Source organism: Lytechinus variegatus, chromosome 17, assembly GCF_018143015.1.
Source record: "Lytechinus variegatus isolate NC3 chromosome 17, Lvar_3.0, whole genome shotgun sequence".
In the NCBI taxonomy this organism is placed as follows: domain Eukaryota; kingdom Metazoa; phylum Echinodermata; class Echinoidea; order Temnopleuroida; family Toxopneustidae; genus Lytechinus; species Lytechinus variegatus.
In genome coordinates, this window is record NC_054756.1 from 24,800,172 (window position 1) to 24,817,231 (window position 17,060).

Consider the following 17,060-nt stretch of genomic DNA (forward strand, 5'->3'; position numbering starts at 1 on the left):
TGGGACAGACCATTAACGTCTTTATCCGAAAGACGTGATCAGGACTCGGACCTCTGCATCATTAACTTCCCCACGTAGACAGGCATTTGCCACAACGCCCATCCATTCTTGTATGGTAAATTGCCTACCTTCATTCCATCCGTCAACGTTTCGTCTATCAACCATTTGGTCCAATAACCATTTGGTCCGATCATCACTTTGTCTTATCACCACATCATCTGACCACATCGCCTCCTACCCAGTTGATCTAATAACCATTTTTTACTTTGCCCAATTAGACCAAATGCTACATGGACTAAATGGCTATTGGACCAACTGGTTATTAGACAAAATGGTGAGTGGACAAAATGGCAATTAGACCATAAGGAAATTGGATGAACTGATCAAATGATAATAGAGGAGATGGCAATTGGATCAATTGACATTGGACTAAATGAAAATAAACTAATTATTTTATTCGCTTTCCTAAAAAGAAAACAAACGTATGTAATCACCAACCATTGAAAAGTTGAGATTTATGCATACTATCTTACATATGGGGCAGCTGCTCGTTTACGATGTCACAAATAAAAAACCTCATAATTTTAATAACTTTCTTAATCTCTAATGGTTTTTCCTCGAATACCAATACTTATTATTTTTTCTGCTATTTTTACAAAAGTTTTCTTTAGGGTGAACTTCCCTTTTAAGATGCTGGAATCAGAAAATTGTTGGACCAATCATCATTGAGTAGACCATTCAAGTATATCTGGACACAAATCAGCATTTTTGAGCATACAACTGACCATGCAAATGTGCATGTTGGACACAATATTAGTGACTTTAGCTCCAAAAGGTTATCTGTTATTGTAAATAAGAGATATTTTTACACAAGGGGATCCAGACAAGCATGGTTTATCAAGGTTTACTCTTCTTTTTCTTCTTGACCACAGGGTCATCTGTAATACAAATGATAAAAAAAAAATAGATTGATTACTCAAAACTATCATTTCAAAAGTGTAAAGAAAAACTGAATCTGCAAAACAAAACAATGTCAACTTAAAAATTATTGACAGGAAAAACTGATATACATGTAGAACAGATAAACACCAGCCCAGCAAATAGATACTCTTGGTCTGCGGCCATTTCGGCACCATGGCCCGTATTCTGAAGTCGGGTTTAACTTGGACTCGGGTTTAAAGTTGTGGTTTAAGTATGACGAGCCAATTGTCACAAATCACTAACAGTAGAGATATCATACTTCAGCTCATTTGGCTCTTAAATCATTCATAATTGTCTAGGAAGTATAAAAAAATTATTGGCTTCACCATCGATGAATCAGGAAAGAGCACAGAAAACATAAGAAACATACAACTTAATAACAAATTTGATGCGTTTGGCTTTCCATACTTAAACCACAACTTTAAACCCGAGTTTAACTTGAACCCGTCTTCAGAATACGGGCCCATGAGTGTAACCCTCCTCCCCTCAATCATGAATAGGTTCAATAAAAAACATATATTCCAAATCAAAAGAACAGTCACCGCCTATATACTCTGGTCCTGCATTAGTTCTTGTTTTTTTATCGATTGTATGTCCGACGTGGCATTTATCTAAAAAAAAAAAACATTCACCGAATCCTACCAAGAAAACAAACAGAACTAAGACTAGGGTGTATAGGCATGGCTGCTTTGCAGTCACGCTTCCTAGTCGTCCGTATAAGATGAATTTCTGACGTTTCGCGTAATAGCATCAGACTCGTAAAGACTGTAGGCTACCCCCCTTGCAGTTTAAATGTACTTAAGTAAATGCGTTGACTGTAACTGACATGGATGGGGGGAGGAACAATGCGACTGTTGTGAGTCTATGTTAGGCTTTGAGGAAAGTATATTATTCTCTCTCATACAGGGCCAAACAGGACCTGGACTAGTGCCACGGCTGCTTGTAAAGACTCTTACATGTACTTCAAAGAGGTCAATTTAATGGTTCTGTGGACTTTGTTACACTCGGGTATCAACTATCTTTTGCATTAACAGAATTAATAGAATCCCTTTTCTCACCAGAATTGCTTTCCGTGGAGCGTTTTGTTGCTTGCTGCGTTGTCTCTTTCTCTCCATCAACTGCAGAGGGCGCATTCCTTATTGCTAAGCATGTCAGTCGAGCTTTGGAATTCACCTCCGAGAGTAAGACTGGACAACCTGTGATCTGCATATGGATAAACATCACAAGATACCCTGTTTGAATATGAACTATTTCAACAAAAGCACAACTCGTATTATTTGGCAAAAAGAAGAGAGAACAGTCAACTACCATTTCTACCTTTAAAAGGCAACTTAACACTGAACAACTATACTGCAATTAGATTTCAGAAAAGATGGAATTATGCATATTTCTTGACAGTATATGTATAAACAAATTTATAGAACACATAATAGATCCTTGACAGCTGATTGGATGAATGTGCATCACATGACATTTAGAGGAACCAGCTGTAACATGCGAATACAGGACAACTGTGCAACAGACAGCTTTTGAACACTTGACTTTCAACTTGTAATGTTAAAAAAGATTTGTATGCTATTTGCTGTTTATGTATAAAAGGGTATTAACATGAAAATGTTGGTTACAGGTTTGACATAAATGCCAAACCAGCTTTAAATGTTTTAATTGAACAAAAACATGACCTACCTTTTCAGTATCTATACACCATATTTTGAGAAAACCATCACTGGATGCTGACAGAAGCCACTTCTCAGTCTGGCTAGATTGGCTACCTTTAGCATTCACACATCTCAAAGACTTTATTCTGCCGAAGGAAATAGAAAGACAGAAACAGGCGTGATAGCTCAGTCAGTAGATTGGGGGTTTCAGATTCTGGTGACCCGGGTTCGATTCCCAAGTGGTGTGCTAGTTTCCCTTTGGTAAGGCATCTATCCTCATTACCAGGTCCCTCGGAGATGACCTTAAGCCGTTGGTCCCCTGGTTGCTTGCTCACAAGCATTTGTGCTTTCTTAGCAGTCAGGTAAAAAATCTTGGTAAAACCTGTAAAATTGTTTGGGTTTCCATTATGAAACTGCATTTTCTGCTTTATTTTCACGGCTCTTGTTTTGCTATTTTCTTCTTCACCCCATTTTATCCCCCCCCCCCTATTTGGTGTTTCTCAAAGCTATTTGTCAATTTTGCATGATTGAAACATGTTCTCAGGTGCTAGGTCAGATACATAGAGATATACATACTATAGGTCACTTAGTACAAGATCAGGTTACCAATTGTGTGATGCTTATACAGTAAATTGCCAATTGTCTTCTGCCACCTAGTCCACTCACCATATGGTCTACCTTCATTTAGTCTAATGCCATTCCATCCATCAACATTTCGTCTAACAAAAATTTGGTCCAATCATCACTTCGTCTAATCACCGGTTCGTCTATTACCATTTTGTCTAATAACCAATTGGTCTAATACCCATTTTCTTTTCATTCATTTTGCACAATTAACACTTTAGTTTAATGGTATATGGACTTAATGACTATTGGACCAACTGGTTATTAGACAGAATGGCATTAGACTACATGAAAGTAGACCACGTGGTGAGTAGACGAACTGATGGTAGACCAAATGATAGTAGACAAGTTGACAATTGGATGAATTGGAAATAAACAGCTTATACATGTGAAACAGCAACATGGGAATAATGAAATGACTTATCAGATGTTTTATCTGAAAAGTCCTGTTTTATTGGACAGTTATCATAGTACATAACAGCGCTTATCAGCCAATTAGAATCAAAGAAAGTTGTAAGATCCGACAAATTGTTGAACAAAAAATGTTGAAATGCTCTACTGGTTATATCTACATTATATTCCTCCCACCTCTTCTGGTATTTTCCCTAATTTTTAATACTTATAATGATAATAATGATGGCTCTCAAAGCATTACAGGAATTTTTTCCTACTGGGTACCCATTTACTACACCTGGGTGGAGAGTGGCAAATGTAGATAAACACCTTGCCAAAGGACGAGAGTGGTGTATCTTTCTTCCCCCCCCCCCCACCTCATCTCCTCCGTTTTTTTCTTGCCCCTTTTTTCTGACAGTCGTCCCTCCCTCTTTCTACACCAATGCCATTTTCATTTTAATTGCCTTTTTCCCCCTCTAGCATTTTTTTTCTTTCCATTTTTAAGAAGGATGTGATAGTTAACTGCTAAGCATCTATCAATTGCACACATAGAATGTCCATATTATACCCACCTCTTTTCGTGAGCTTTGAATTCTGTAAGCTGAGACAACTTGGTTTTCTTTTCATTCACTTTGAGAAGTGATATCATTTCCCCTTCACCTGCAGTGACAAGAACTCTATCCTGAAAATAAAATGAAAAAAATACCAAGATTATATAGTTTGTATTCACGTGGTCTACAAGCACTTGATCATCCCCACGATCATCATCATCATCTCCATCATCATTATCACCATCATCATCAGCAGCAGCAGCAAAATCATCATCATCTCCATTATCATCATCATAATCATCATCTCCATCATCATCGTCATCATCATCCCCATCATCTCCATCATCACCATCACCATCATCATCATCATCATCTCCATCATCATCATCATCATCACCATCATCTCCATCATCATCAACATAATCACCATCATCACCATCATCATCATCATCACCACCATCATCATCAATCATCATCTACCGATAAACTTCATCACCATCTTCATCATCATCACCATCATCACCACCATCATCATCATCACCATCATCACCACCATCATCATCATCACCATCATCACCACCATCACCATCATCACCATCACCATCATCACCACCATCATCATCATCACCATCATCACCACCATCATCATCATCACCATCATCACCACCATCATCATCATCACCATCATCACCACCATCATCATCATCACCATCATCACCACCATCACCATCATCACCATCACCATCATCACCACCATCATCATCATCACCATCATCACCACCATCACCATCATCACCATCACCATCATCACCACCATCATCATCATCACCATCATCACCACCATCATCATCATCACCATCATCACCACCATCATCATCATCACCATCATCACCACCATCATCATCATCACCATCATCACCACCATCATCATCATCACCATCATCACCACCATCATCATCATCACCATCATCACCACCATCACCATCATCATCATCACCATCATCATCATCATCACCATCATCACCATCATCACCATCATCATCAACCGATATAAACATGGTCTACTTACTGTAAGAAAACATGCTGATAATATCTTGACATTGCTTTTGCACGAGCAGCAAACGGAAGCAGTAGTGATGTCATAAATCTCAACAAGATCGTTGGTGATGACCGCATATAACTGGCCATCGGGGGACCATAGCACAATGTCCGACACTAAAAGAATGTAGAGGGAATGATATGATTAGTTTCAAATATTGAGTTTGGAAGATCAATGGACATCTTTGCTAATTTCTTCATAAACCCCTAAAAACACTGGATTCCTTATACTTGGAATGGGAGTTTAAGTTAAAAAATTTAGAGCTAAAATAGTTAAAACTAAAAGGCACATATTCTTAGGTCAGGTGAAAGTTAAACACTGGTCTTAAGTTGTGATTTTGCTAGTGCCAATAATGACACCTAGTATCTACTGGCAGAGATTTAATTTGTCAGCTCCTATTTCACCCCGTATCATTTCTTACAATTTGTCAACTTACCTTTCTTAATATTAGTGGTGTAAGCTGCCCTGCCTTTCAGTAAGTTCCATGTTCGTAACGTCTTGTCTTTGCTGACCGAGAGGGCCAGCTTGCCAGAAGGATGGACGGCTACTGAATTTATGGCATCCCTAGAAAAAAGAAATATGAAGTGGAGACGTAGAAGATGAATGTTTATCTATTCATTCTTTTGCAGTTAAAGATAAACTCTGGTAATGGCTGCGTCCGAAAATAAAAAGTTCACAGAATCAATTCCTCTCCCTAAAAACTCCACCCACTTTTCCTCGTCTGCAAGCACACACTCATATTTGACACTTTAACCAATAACAGGTCTAGAGTAATAAAGACTAGATGCCAAAGGCTCTGTCTGTGCCAATAGCCAGCCACAGTAGAAAGTGAATCTAGTCTCACTACTTCAGACTCTGTCTTACATGAATTGCGAAAACCAAGAGTCTGTTCCTGCAGACTACACTTCTCCCCTCTTCTTTCCCCCAATATCCTCCTTTGCTCTTCATCCTGCATCGTCATTCCTCCCTCCCCCTCTCCTCGCCACCCACTCCCTCTCCCCGCTATCCTCCTCCTCCCCTCTTCTTCCTCCTTTCCCACTCCCCGTCCACCTCCCTCCCCCTGCTCCTTACCTCCTCCTTTCCCCCTCCTCACCTTTTCTATTCCTCCTCCTCCCTTCCTCCTGCTCCTTCCCCTTTTTCCTCTACCCCCCCTCTCCATTCATTATGAAAAGGACATTAGGATGTCAATTCACTTAGGTTACAGTAGTATGCAGGAGGGAGGGATCGTGCATTACTTGACGGTTATAAATATTCTCAACTTACTTGTGGCCTTTGAGAATCTTCATACATTCCCATGTCTTAGTACCCCATATGCAAATTACACCATCTTCTCCACTGCTAATCATGTGACCGTCTTCATGAAAACTGAGCGATGCCACAGAGCCTGAAAATACAATATCAAGGTTAAACAAAAAAAATTCTGAACAAATTTAGCAATCAGGAGGAAAATGAGAGAAATAAATGGGCTTTAATTTTCATCAGGATTAGAGGGAACAACAAACCATTTCCAAATAAAGCATTTGCTATCAAGATGCCTGAAAATAGTGATGGTGTCATTGCATTTTGAGGCATAAAAATCAAATGATTTTCAATTTTAAAAAGAAAAAAAATCATCATGCTCCATCCAATCTACATGTAGGTATTTACAAACCATTCTCTGCTATTCAAGAAGTCATCAAAGTTACATCATTAAAAACATTTTGACCTCCATATCAATTTGTCCTTACAACATTATTAGCCACATCATCAAAAAACAGCCTCCACATTTGGTGGTTATGGAAGTGGTTTTACCCCTACTAAACAAGTGTACAACAAAAAATTGTTGATAAGCAACCAAGGGACTGACAGCTTAAAGTCCTTTCTAAGGTACCACCCCGTATTAATAAGGAAAAATGGTATGTTGTGAGACCATCGCTCTATAGGCCGAGTTATTAGCATACACATACGTAACCAAAAATGAATTAAAATCTAAACAGCAGGGCACATGACTGAGATTTTTTTAAAAACATTTGATCATACTTTCAACCTCATTCAAATTTATTAGCAGACAAACTAAAGCAATGACTAAACCTCTACTATGGGGGCATGATGGTCTAGTGGTTATGACTGTTGTCTTTCAGGTAGAAGGACATGGGTTTGAATCCAAGCCATGGCATGTTTTACTTCGCAATAAGATTACCCTCATTACGCTGCACTCCACCGAAGTGAGGTGAATGGGTACCCAGCAGGATTAATTCCTTGAATGCACCAAGCACTGGAAGGCAGCTTAAGCCTTGAGCTAAAGCTGGGGTAATGATAATAATTTATTCTGATGTGCAATATTATCATTACTCAAGCTTTGGCTGAAGCAACCTCCAGCACTCAATGCATTCAAGGAATTAATCCTGCTGGGTACTCATCATCATCTGTTACAGGAAGAAGGCGGTGGCCTGTAAATATGGTCACTCCATCTATGGTTTTAGTCTGGTGAATTTATTACTGTACGTATGCTGAGGAGTGGGAGTCATGGTAGATCAAAGTGATGATCCCACCAGGGAGTACAAGTTCAATTCTTTGAGTCTGTCTTGATATGGGACGTTCTTTAGCTCTCTGACCAGCTTGGTTGCCCTTCTTCGGACCCTTTCGATCCTCCTTGCATCTTCTTTGACTCTGCTATACCAGAGGATACTCCCATATTCAAGGTGGGGTCTTATTAGGATTCTGAAGAGCAGAGTCAGAGATGTCCTTGTGAGTTAAGTGAATGTCCTTTTCACTAATTCACCTCTCTTGGGTTGAGCACAACGAGGATAAACTTCTTGTGAAGGAAAACATGTTTAATGAATGTATGTAAACACTTATCATCATTACCATTGTGTTGTAGAAGAGATCCTAGTTCCACATTCTCCTCTAGATCATAAAGATTGATGATTTCATCTGTGCTCCCCGAGGCTAGGTGACGGCTGCTTGCTGCAAGCGCCTTGATGCATCCAGTATGGGCATTGTTTGTGAACCTCACTTTGAAGGCAAAGTCCGGGGAACCATCCTTGAACCGGGAAATTATAAAAAATTGATTAGTCTTATTAGTCGTGACCATATTGGCACTTTAGTTCCTGTGTCTCTTCAAAGTCTGTCGACATATACAGGAGGGAGGAGGACATGGCGAAGAAATTAGGAGGAAGAACTTGATATTTAACCATGATTATTTTACCTTTATACCACATCTACTGGAGAAATACAGTTGTTCATGTAGTCAAGTTTTCAGGTCTATCTTGTTGTCTTCCTAACTTGGAATTTGTCAAACAGTCGAAATATTTAATGCCACCATGGTCATCACACTGTGAAAAGATGCTTGATTAATCCTCAGTATCAGGGGCAGATTCTGGATCTCCAAAAAACATTGGAGTCATATTTCTTGCGAAAAATAAGCAAAAGATGATAATACACCTATCAATTGTAAGACGCACCCCTCGATCCCCGGGATGGTGTGTCACTTGTCAGATGTGAGTCGGATTTTCATGTACCATGACGCACCTGTGTGTCTCGACTGTGACGGACCTTTTCTTACGATGACTGTGCCTGGACGAAAAAATATGACGCACCAGTGCTGGATTTTGACTGACCATCGACTGTCTCTATGACGCACTCCGTCAAGTAAATCTCCGCGGGCACGAACGTGCCGCTGTATTGTACGTACATCTCTCGCGAAGGAACCTTGCAAAGTACTATGGAATAATACCCATTCAGCGGGCGAATGCACGAGAGGGTCTTTGAAAGGACTGTCTTTGGTATCGCATTTTAATCATGAACTACCGTATTTGCCGGCGTCTATAGTATAGGCAGCACTATTTTTTTATGAGAAAAAGAAGCAAAGTCGGGGTGCGGCCTATACGTGACGATAGTCAAAAGCCGTGTCCCGCGAACGCTGAATACCGTGATGTTGCCAGTACTAGGTCCGAGCTGAATAAAATCCCCAAATGGCACTCGAAAAATCCCCAAATTGGAACCTAAATCCCCAAATTATTTAAATCACAATAATTTATGAAAAAGTGAGGATATTTATCATGCATATTGCCCCAAATTAGTTGATGTGTTCATACAACACACAGCAGATTTTTTTCTTTTTTTTTTAGGTTTCGATTCAAAGTAGATTGGCAACCCCACCATTTACCGCATATTTTCAACCAATGAAGTTCAATGTAAAATGAATTCATCGGTTGAATTGCGGATGATCTACATATTTTAGCATAAGAGAGTGATATATCTCATGTATTTTAGCATCATATTACTGAAAAATAACGAATCGGTGCTTTTCATCAAAACCTTCAAAAATCCCCTAAACTGCATGAAAAATCCCCAAATTTCTTTTAATCCCAAATAATTCTTTTCATCCTCAAAGGCTTCTCAAAATCCCCAAATATTCAAAATTTGGGGATGGAGATCCCCAAATGGCAACACTGAATACGTGGTCAAAACAGCACGTATGCGTACGTTTGGGACTACAGTGACGCTTCCATTGTAATGGTAGTTAAAACAGCGCGTTTATAGGATGAAATAGTAAAAAGCATGATTTAACTAAGAAAACATTTCAGTACCGGTACGTGATAACTTACTTTTCAAATTAAATTCTATTTAGGTCTAAATTTGTTTCCATATAACGTAGCAGAGCTCAGAGACCGTGCAACTCAAGCGATCTGACTCTGTCTGGGGGTCTGGGGCCGGCATTCCCCGGCAATAGCATGTGTAATAGTACGTTTGCAATATGTATTGGTAGACTTATGACAACAACCCATCTAATTGAAATGAATGTCATTACTATTTATGAACTTATGTGGAACATTGATTTAACATGTTATCATTTTTATCTTCCTTGCAGGAGCCAGGAAGATTAGCAGCACCTCGCTCTACATTTTTAAATTTATTTTTACATCGTCATCGATCGTAATGGAAAATAAAATGAAAATATTTACCTTTTGATCTTTTCTTTTGTTTTGCATCTCCAAGTCTCATCGGCCAATAAATAATAATAAAAACCTACCTTGCGATGTGTGCTGTGGTCTGCTGCGGGAAATGGCGGTAGTGGTGATGATTGGCTGGTTGGTTGTGAATACAAATATTTTGGATGAATTATGTGATGATAATGCAAATGGTGACAATAATGATATTGTGTCAACGAATTGCCATAAAATGATAATTAAAGTTACAACATTGAGATGAGTGATTTAGATTTTTACTTGTTAGGCATAATGGATTATTATGATGGCGACGAGGATGATGATGATAGAGCACGTTTATGTTGACAATAGTAAATGATGATGATAGTAGATACACGATTTTTTTTGCGACGATAAAGATGACGCGGTGATACACGAAGTTTGCATGCAATTTAATATTCTATTGCAGGTGGAAAAATAGCGTAAGTATTAAAAAGAATCATGCCGCCTTCAATATTTTCCCGCTGAAAGAGACCGAGGGAACATGACAAGGTATGTCAATTACAATTGCTTTGTGCGTGAATTAATAACGGTCTTTTTCAAGGCCACGTAAACTTCCAAGAAAGAATCAGTGTTCATCTCCGGGGGGGGGGGGCACTTCCATTCATGAGTTGATACCATGCGCGACCATGGGGTTTCGAAAAGCACCCTAAACACCGTAATTTCCATATTCTGAAAATGCACAAGTATTGGCGTGTGAAACCCTACCCTTAACAAGTATTGGAAACAAACAATACTCTTGGCAAATATTCCCTGAAATGAACCCTTAAACAATTAAGTACAGGAATGTTTTATTGTTACGGGTTCTTTGGTCGTCGGCTTTACCTAATGTACGACCCCACCTCCTACACCTCGCGCAAATCAGACTCTAAACACGAAGTGTTGGGGCAAAAAGGACATCCTTTACAAAGCATTTTAATTTTGTTTTATCATCCCCGCAAATTCGACCCTAAACACGTATTTTTCCTAGCGAAATAGATACCCTTTTTCCTTATTTTTGTGTTTTTGACACCCTTATCACGTTACGTACGTAACGTGCCCTATCGTGAAAAAGAAATCCTTTTTACGTTTTTTTTTTGGTCGCGCATGGTATCCACTCGTCAATGTAAGTGGCCCCCCGGGGTTCATCTTTTTTATTCATAGGCGGGGGGCAGGTCCCCAAAAAAATTGAGATGGGGGACGATCCCCCTAAATTTTTAGTTGATAACTTTTTTTTTTGCTTGTCAATTTTGTTTCCTGCATCCCCCTCCTCTAAATTCTGGTGGACCCCCCTAAAATGTCTCTTATCCTCCCCCCCCCTAAAATTTAGGTTGATGACCTTTTTTTTTGCTTGTGAAATTATTTTACTTACATTTGTCCATCACTAAGGTAGACCCCCTCTAATTCTTTGGGTTCCGCCGCCAATGTCTTTATTTCACTTGGTCTTTACCTCTCTCTCACTCTATTTATTCAATTCAATTCAATTCAATTCTGGTTTTATTGTGAAAATGGTACATGACAAAAGTCCGAAGACTCATATTATCATATTTACAAAGTAAAGATGTACATGTATATTATTAACTCTTCATGCGTTCACCTGTAAACCCCCTGTGTGTTGCATTATTTTAGGGTCTCATTCACATTCGTGCCATGAGTCACAGACTCCTAACAATAAACCTGGCCATGGTATTGTTTGTGAGGAGGGTTTTATTGATTTTATCCTATCTTTTTTCAATGAACTTCCTGGCTGTGATCAGGATGTATTGATTTTTGGGGAAAACTTAACGTTTCTGTAATTTGTAAACTGCGATAATCCGTCGAACGCTAAACTAATGTCGCACGCGCGATCGATCGGTACACATGTATGGTATACAAAAACGCCAGGCTATACATTGTTCGAAAAACAATGGGACAGGGGACGTCTATGGGAAATGTGTGGTTGTGCAAAAATGCGAACGAAACACGCCTACGGATGTGTAATAATGCGAACGTAACGCATGAAGAGTTAAAAGATTACATCACAATTCTAGTGCTTGACAAATAATCAACAAATAAAGCCAGAGAAAATGATTTGGACAATCTCAAAAAAAAGATTATTGATTGAAATTATAACATTGTAAAACTATCATCGTCAAAATCACATCAGCAAAGTTGCAAGTATTAAAAACATATATAAATTAAGTTACACTTTTAAAATATATTTAAAACAAGAAAAATATGTACATGTATACAAAAAATTGTAAATAGCAAGACAAATTAAATAATATATAAGTCCTATAAAAATATAAACCAAATCAATGTTGTGAATAATTGCAATTTCCAATTAGTTTGAGCCTTGTATGACAGTCATAAAACAAAAGCGAAATAAATACGATGTTACAATAAATTGGTATGAACTTCTGGAATGAACCATGTGATATGCTGTAGATAGTACACCACCAGTCACAATCCCTTGACCACCCGTTTACCATGTTTACCTGCCTAAACCAGAGAACAGCAAATTCAGTGCAATGAATCCAATTTTCTCCGGCCGAAACAGGCAAATAGGTAGTCAAAGAAATGTGACTGGTACAGTATATGCTTTATAGTAAAAAAAAATAAATAAATGAACCAAAAAATCATTGAAGTTGGGCAGAATCACATATCGAATAGTCAGGATAGTCGTATTACATGTAGGTGGAACTCAAGTAAGTAAAAAAAAGAACATTGGAATAAAAAGGTGACAAACATAAAATAAAATCAATAAGATTAAAGATAAACAAAGTGGAGTACAAAAAGTGTTACAGTTGCTAAAAAAAATAAAGCTGCATATAAAATTACATTATATTACAGAGTTCAACAATTGCACAAAGTGGGGGATTGGCGACTGTTGGTATCTTTTTGTTCTAGTCCGAGGAATCTCAAGATGATGTGCATTTCTTATGGAAAGACCAGTTCTAACCCTACGGGTTTCAGGCAAGAAGTGGTGATGTCGTTTCGATTTTAGCAACGAGCGTGCAAATCCTTCAAGAAGTTCACTCCGTCTGTCTTTAAGAGATGACACATTCATACTTTGTAGAAGTTCAATGTATGTCAAGACATTTGGCCAGGCAATGATACGCAGAGCCCTCTTCTGAACCCACTCAATGCTAGCGGATTGTTGGCAGGTAATGCTAAATGCCCAAACGGGCACGGCAAACTCAATCAATGGCATGTCAGTACATCTTGTAGATTATTTATCTCATGTGACATCACCGACTTCAATAAAAAAAAACATTGAAACACTGCCCGTGCTTGCGTATTTATTTAAAGGACAAGTCCACCCCCCAAAAAAACTTTGATTTGAATAAAAAGAGAAAAATTCAACAAGCATAACACTGAAAATTTCATCAAAATCGGATGTAAAATAAGAAAGTTAATATGACATTTCAAAGTTTCGCTTCATTTCACAATAAAGTTATATGAACAGCCAGCTACATCCAAATGAGAGAGTCCATGATGTTATTCACTCACTATTTCTTTTGTTTTTTATTGTTTGAAATATGAAATATTTTTATTTTCTCGTCATTGTCATGTGAAATGAAGTTTCATTCCTCCCCGAACACGTGGAATTCCATTATTTTAACATTTTGTGTTTCAGGCAAGGAAGTCCTAATCGTCAAATTCGTAAAAATTGAAATATTGTATAATTCAAACAATACAAAACAAAAGAAATAATGAGTGAGTGACATCATCAACTCTCTCATTTGGATGTAACTGGCTCGTTCATATAACTGTTTTGTTAAAAATAAGCGAAACTTTGAAATGTCATAACTTTCTTATTTTACATCCAATTTTGATGAAATCTTCAGCATTGTGCTTGTCTGATTTTTCTCTATTGATTCAAATCAACATTTTCTGAGGTGGACTTGACCTTCAACTTTATTTGTACGAAAAGAAGACGTTAATTGAAAGAAATAAAATATATTCGCCGAGCTTGTTTACCGTCGCAGCGCTTGTTTATCTCCGCCACTCTTGTTTACCTCCGCAGCGCTTGTTTACCTCCGCAGCTCGTTTTCATCCGCAGCGCTTGATTACCTCGATCGGCCGTTTCTTCACGTCGATGGTGGATTATTTTCCTTGCGTCGCCTTCCGAAAAAGATGAAACAGTAAGAAGAATTACAGCATGCGTGTTTATTATTTCCCATTCCGCGGCGATTGTTGAACAATATTCCAACCAAGATTTTTTCCGACTTCGCCGGGAATTCTGTCATGCATTTTTTTTTCAAAGATGATTCGCAAAATGGGGGTGGGGCCTTTACGCCGGCAAATACGGTATTATTAAGCAACAGTTTTTGTTCACCAACAAATGAATAAAATATGTTGGCAGGCATTAAAAAAAAAACAATGTCCTACGGCGCATCATAAATCCGCAACACGAAAGACGTCCTTTGCAAAGAACACCCCCCCCCATGATAATCAGTTTTTGATCTGAGAGGAACGACGTACGAGACGCGCGCTGCAAGAAAAACTTGTTTTTCATCCTAAGCCATCGTGCGGGCTTGCGGGCTGGATATATAAAAATGGATCTAAAGAAAAGTGAAATAACTTCTTATGCAAGGTGACAGAAAATTCAAGACCATTATGAAAAATACGAGACATTTGGCTTCCTCCTGCTCGTACGCACGGGCGTCCGTCGATATAACACATGATATTTTTATGAAAATATGCACCCTTTTTCTTAAAAGTTGATGGAGAGGGGGAAAAATTAATCGTATCAAGTCGGGGTATTCAGTAATGAGTACAGGAGAAACTATATTTCACTGATTTTCATGATTCATTCCATTTGATTAACTCATCTATTCGTGTTTTGGGGCTAATCTTTCCCTTACGCATTGCTTTTTGGCAGAAGTTCTATGGAAAATGCACCTTTTTTCACACAAACTTTGAGACACTCTGTATTCATTCCCCCATTGCTCGAGAATGAATGGGCAGTTAACGACGGGGTTAAAGATTTATTGAGGAACGGAATGTATATTTCATGAAAATGAAAGCCATTTTCCCATTGGATATCTTCAATACGTGTTTTTTACTAGATGAAGTTAGTTATCGAATAGGCTGTCCTGGCATTTGAGGTCTCTATCGGTGACGTCACTCAGGATCGTCATGCCTGAACCATCGGCCGGGCAGGGGTCGCAATGGTAGTATGATTTATGGATAATGCACTCGATATATACAATAATCTTGTCCTCCCGTTCAAATGAATGTGAAACTCATATAATTTTCATCAGAGCATTCAACAGGAGTACTGTAGTACACATTTCTTTGTTATAAGTGAATTAAAGTCCCTCCAGTGAGTTTGATCACACCTATTGCGAAAATGTATCACCCCTACGTTGTAACACAGTCAGCTGTTTGCACTCAGGGTCACTCCGTGACCTGTGTGTGCGTTCAAGAGTTGTACACGATTTTCTGTCTCATTTAGGCAGAAATCTTTCATAATGAGATTTTAATCCAAGGATGAGCATCCCGATGAGCATGCAGGGTTTAAATACAAACGCCCGACGACGTGAGTAAAGTGCGCGGACAGAGCCGTTCGTACCATGCTGAGGCTTTATGACGCACCCCGGTAAAATGACTGACTATGACGCACCTATTCTCCATGCTCTGACTGACCAATTGCCTCCATGACGGTACCCTGAGTCACTAATTTGTTGGTAAATGACCCACCCATGACGCACCATTCCCGGGGGTCGAGGGGTGCGTCTTACAATTGATAGGTGTATAAATGCCACACAATATCTGACAAGCAGAAAAAAGAGCCATTTTCCACAGGCACTCAATTTCTTCTTTTTTTTTGGGGGGGGGGCACCCATTCAGCAGTACTGGTGTCCCTTGAAAAATATTGTCACTTTTGGCTTCAGATTTGCTGGACTTGCTGCATGCTATGCCGCACTGCAGCCCGGGGGGGGGGGGGGGGGTGCTCTCAATTATACATGTATTTTGATTGGGGGGGTGTCCTCACTCACGAAAGCTGAAATGGGAGTCAAATGAACCACTGCACTCTGTCTGTTGGCTCCACTCACCAAATACAGACTAAGAGAGACCTTCTACAAGTTCTAGCTCGATCTGTACAACTGGCCATGTTTTTACTTTATGTATCATTGTATGAAGTTTGGATAAAATTGGGAAGTGAACTTACGCAACAGCCAAAGGAAGTCACTGTTTTTTTTCCCTTTTAAGTTTATTTTGCCCATTTTGGTGCATTTCATTTTCAAGCCAATTGGCAAAACTGAATAATCATCTTCATTTTGGTACTACAATCTTTTTATATATTTCTAATAATGGAATTAAGACAAAAAATTAAAAATCGATGAGCTCCGACATCAGGGGGATTTTGTATTGTTAACCCCCTAATGGTGGCTGCACCATAGCAAGCCGTCTGTGTACGAGGAGAAATTAAAAAAAACTGTTTAAAAACTCCTCGAAACGGACGGCGCGGCTGCCAGCTGTCTAGGCCAGGCTAATCCTGGGCCTAAGCTGAGCCTGAGCTGACGCGGTGCCGCACCGGTGGCGCTGCTACTCCCTGTCTACCATACCGCCATCATGTCCTTTAGGCTTTACTGCGCTGAGGAACGTTGGTTTCTTGGAAACTTTAAAAAATATTAATTAACTGACATGAAGCTGCAATTGTGCATTTTCTTGTAAGCCTAAGATTTAATCATACCTCCGCTTCATTTTCCAACAGATCGTATCCGAAAGTGGTCCTTTCATAGCAGCCAGCAAAAACTTGAAGACGCACGTGCTTCGCCATTTTTAAAAGTCTATGAATATTTATGTCCACCAC

The 17,060-nt window shown here is 39.0% G+C and overlaps 1 protein-coding gene across 1 annotated transcript; it reads right to left on the reverse strand.

Moving 5' to 3' along the window:
• Nucleotides 1–286: 286 nt before the first annotated feature.
• Nucleotides 287–17,027, reverse strand: LOC121430551 (p21-activated protein kinase-interacting protein 1-like). Its single transcript, XM_041627858.1, has 9 exons — nucleotides 16,941–17,027; nucleotides 8,154–8,328; nucleotides 6,570–6,690; nucleotides 5,743–5,870; nucleotides 5,277–5,422; nucleotides 4,229–4,338; nucleotides 2,668–2,785; nucleotides 2,040–2,184; nucleotides 287–938 (listed from the first exon to the last, which is right to left on the reverse strand). Exons 1-9 carry the CDS (start codon nucleotides 17,025–17,027, stop codon nucleotides 898–900), a joined length of 1,071 nt encoding a protein of 356 aa, XP_041483792.1. The 3' UTR covers nucleotides 287–897.
• Nucleotides 17,028–17,060: the final 33 nt, after the last annotated feature.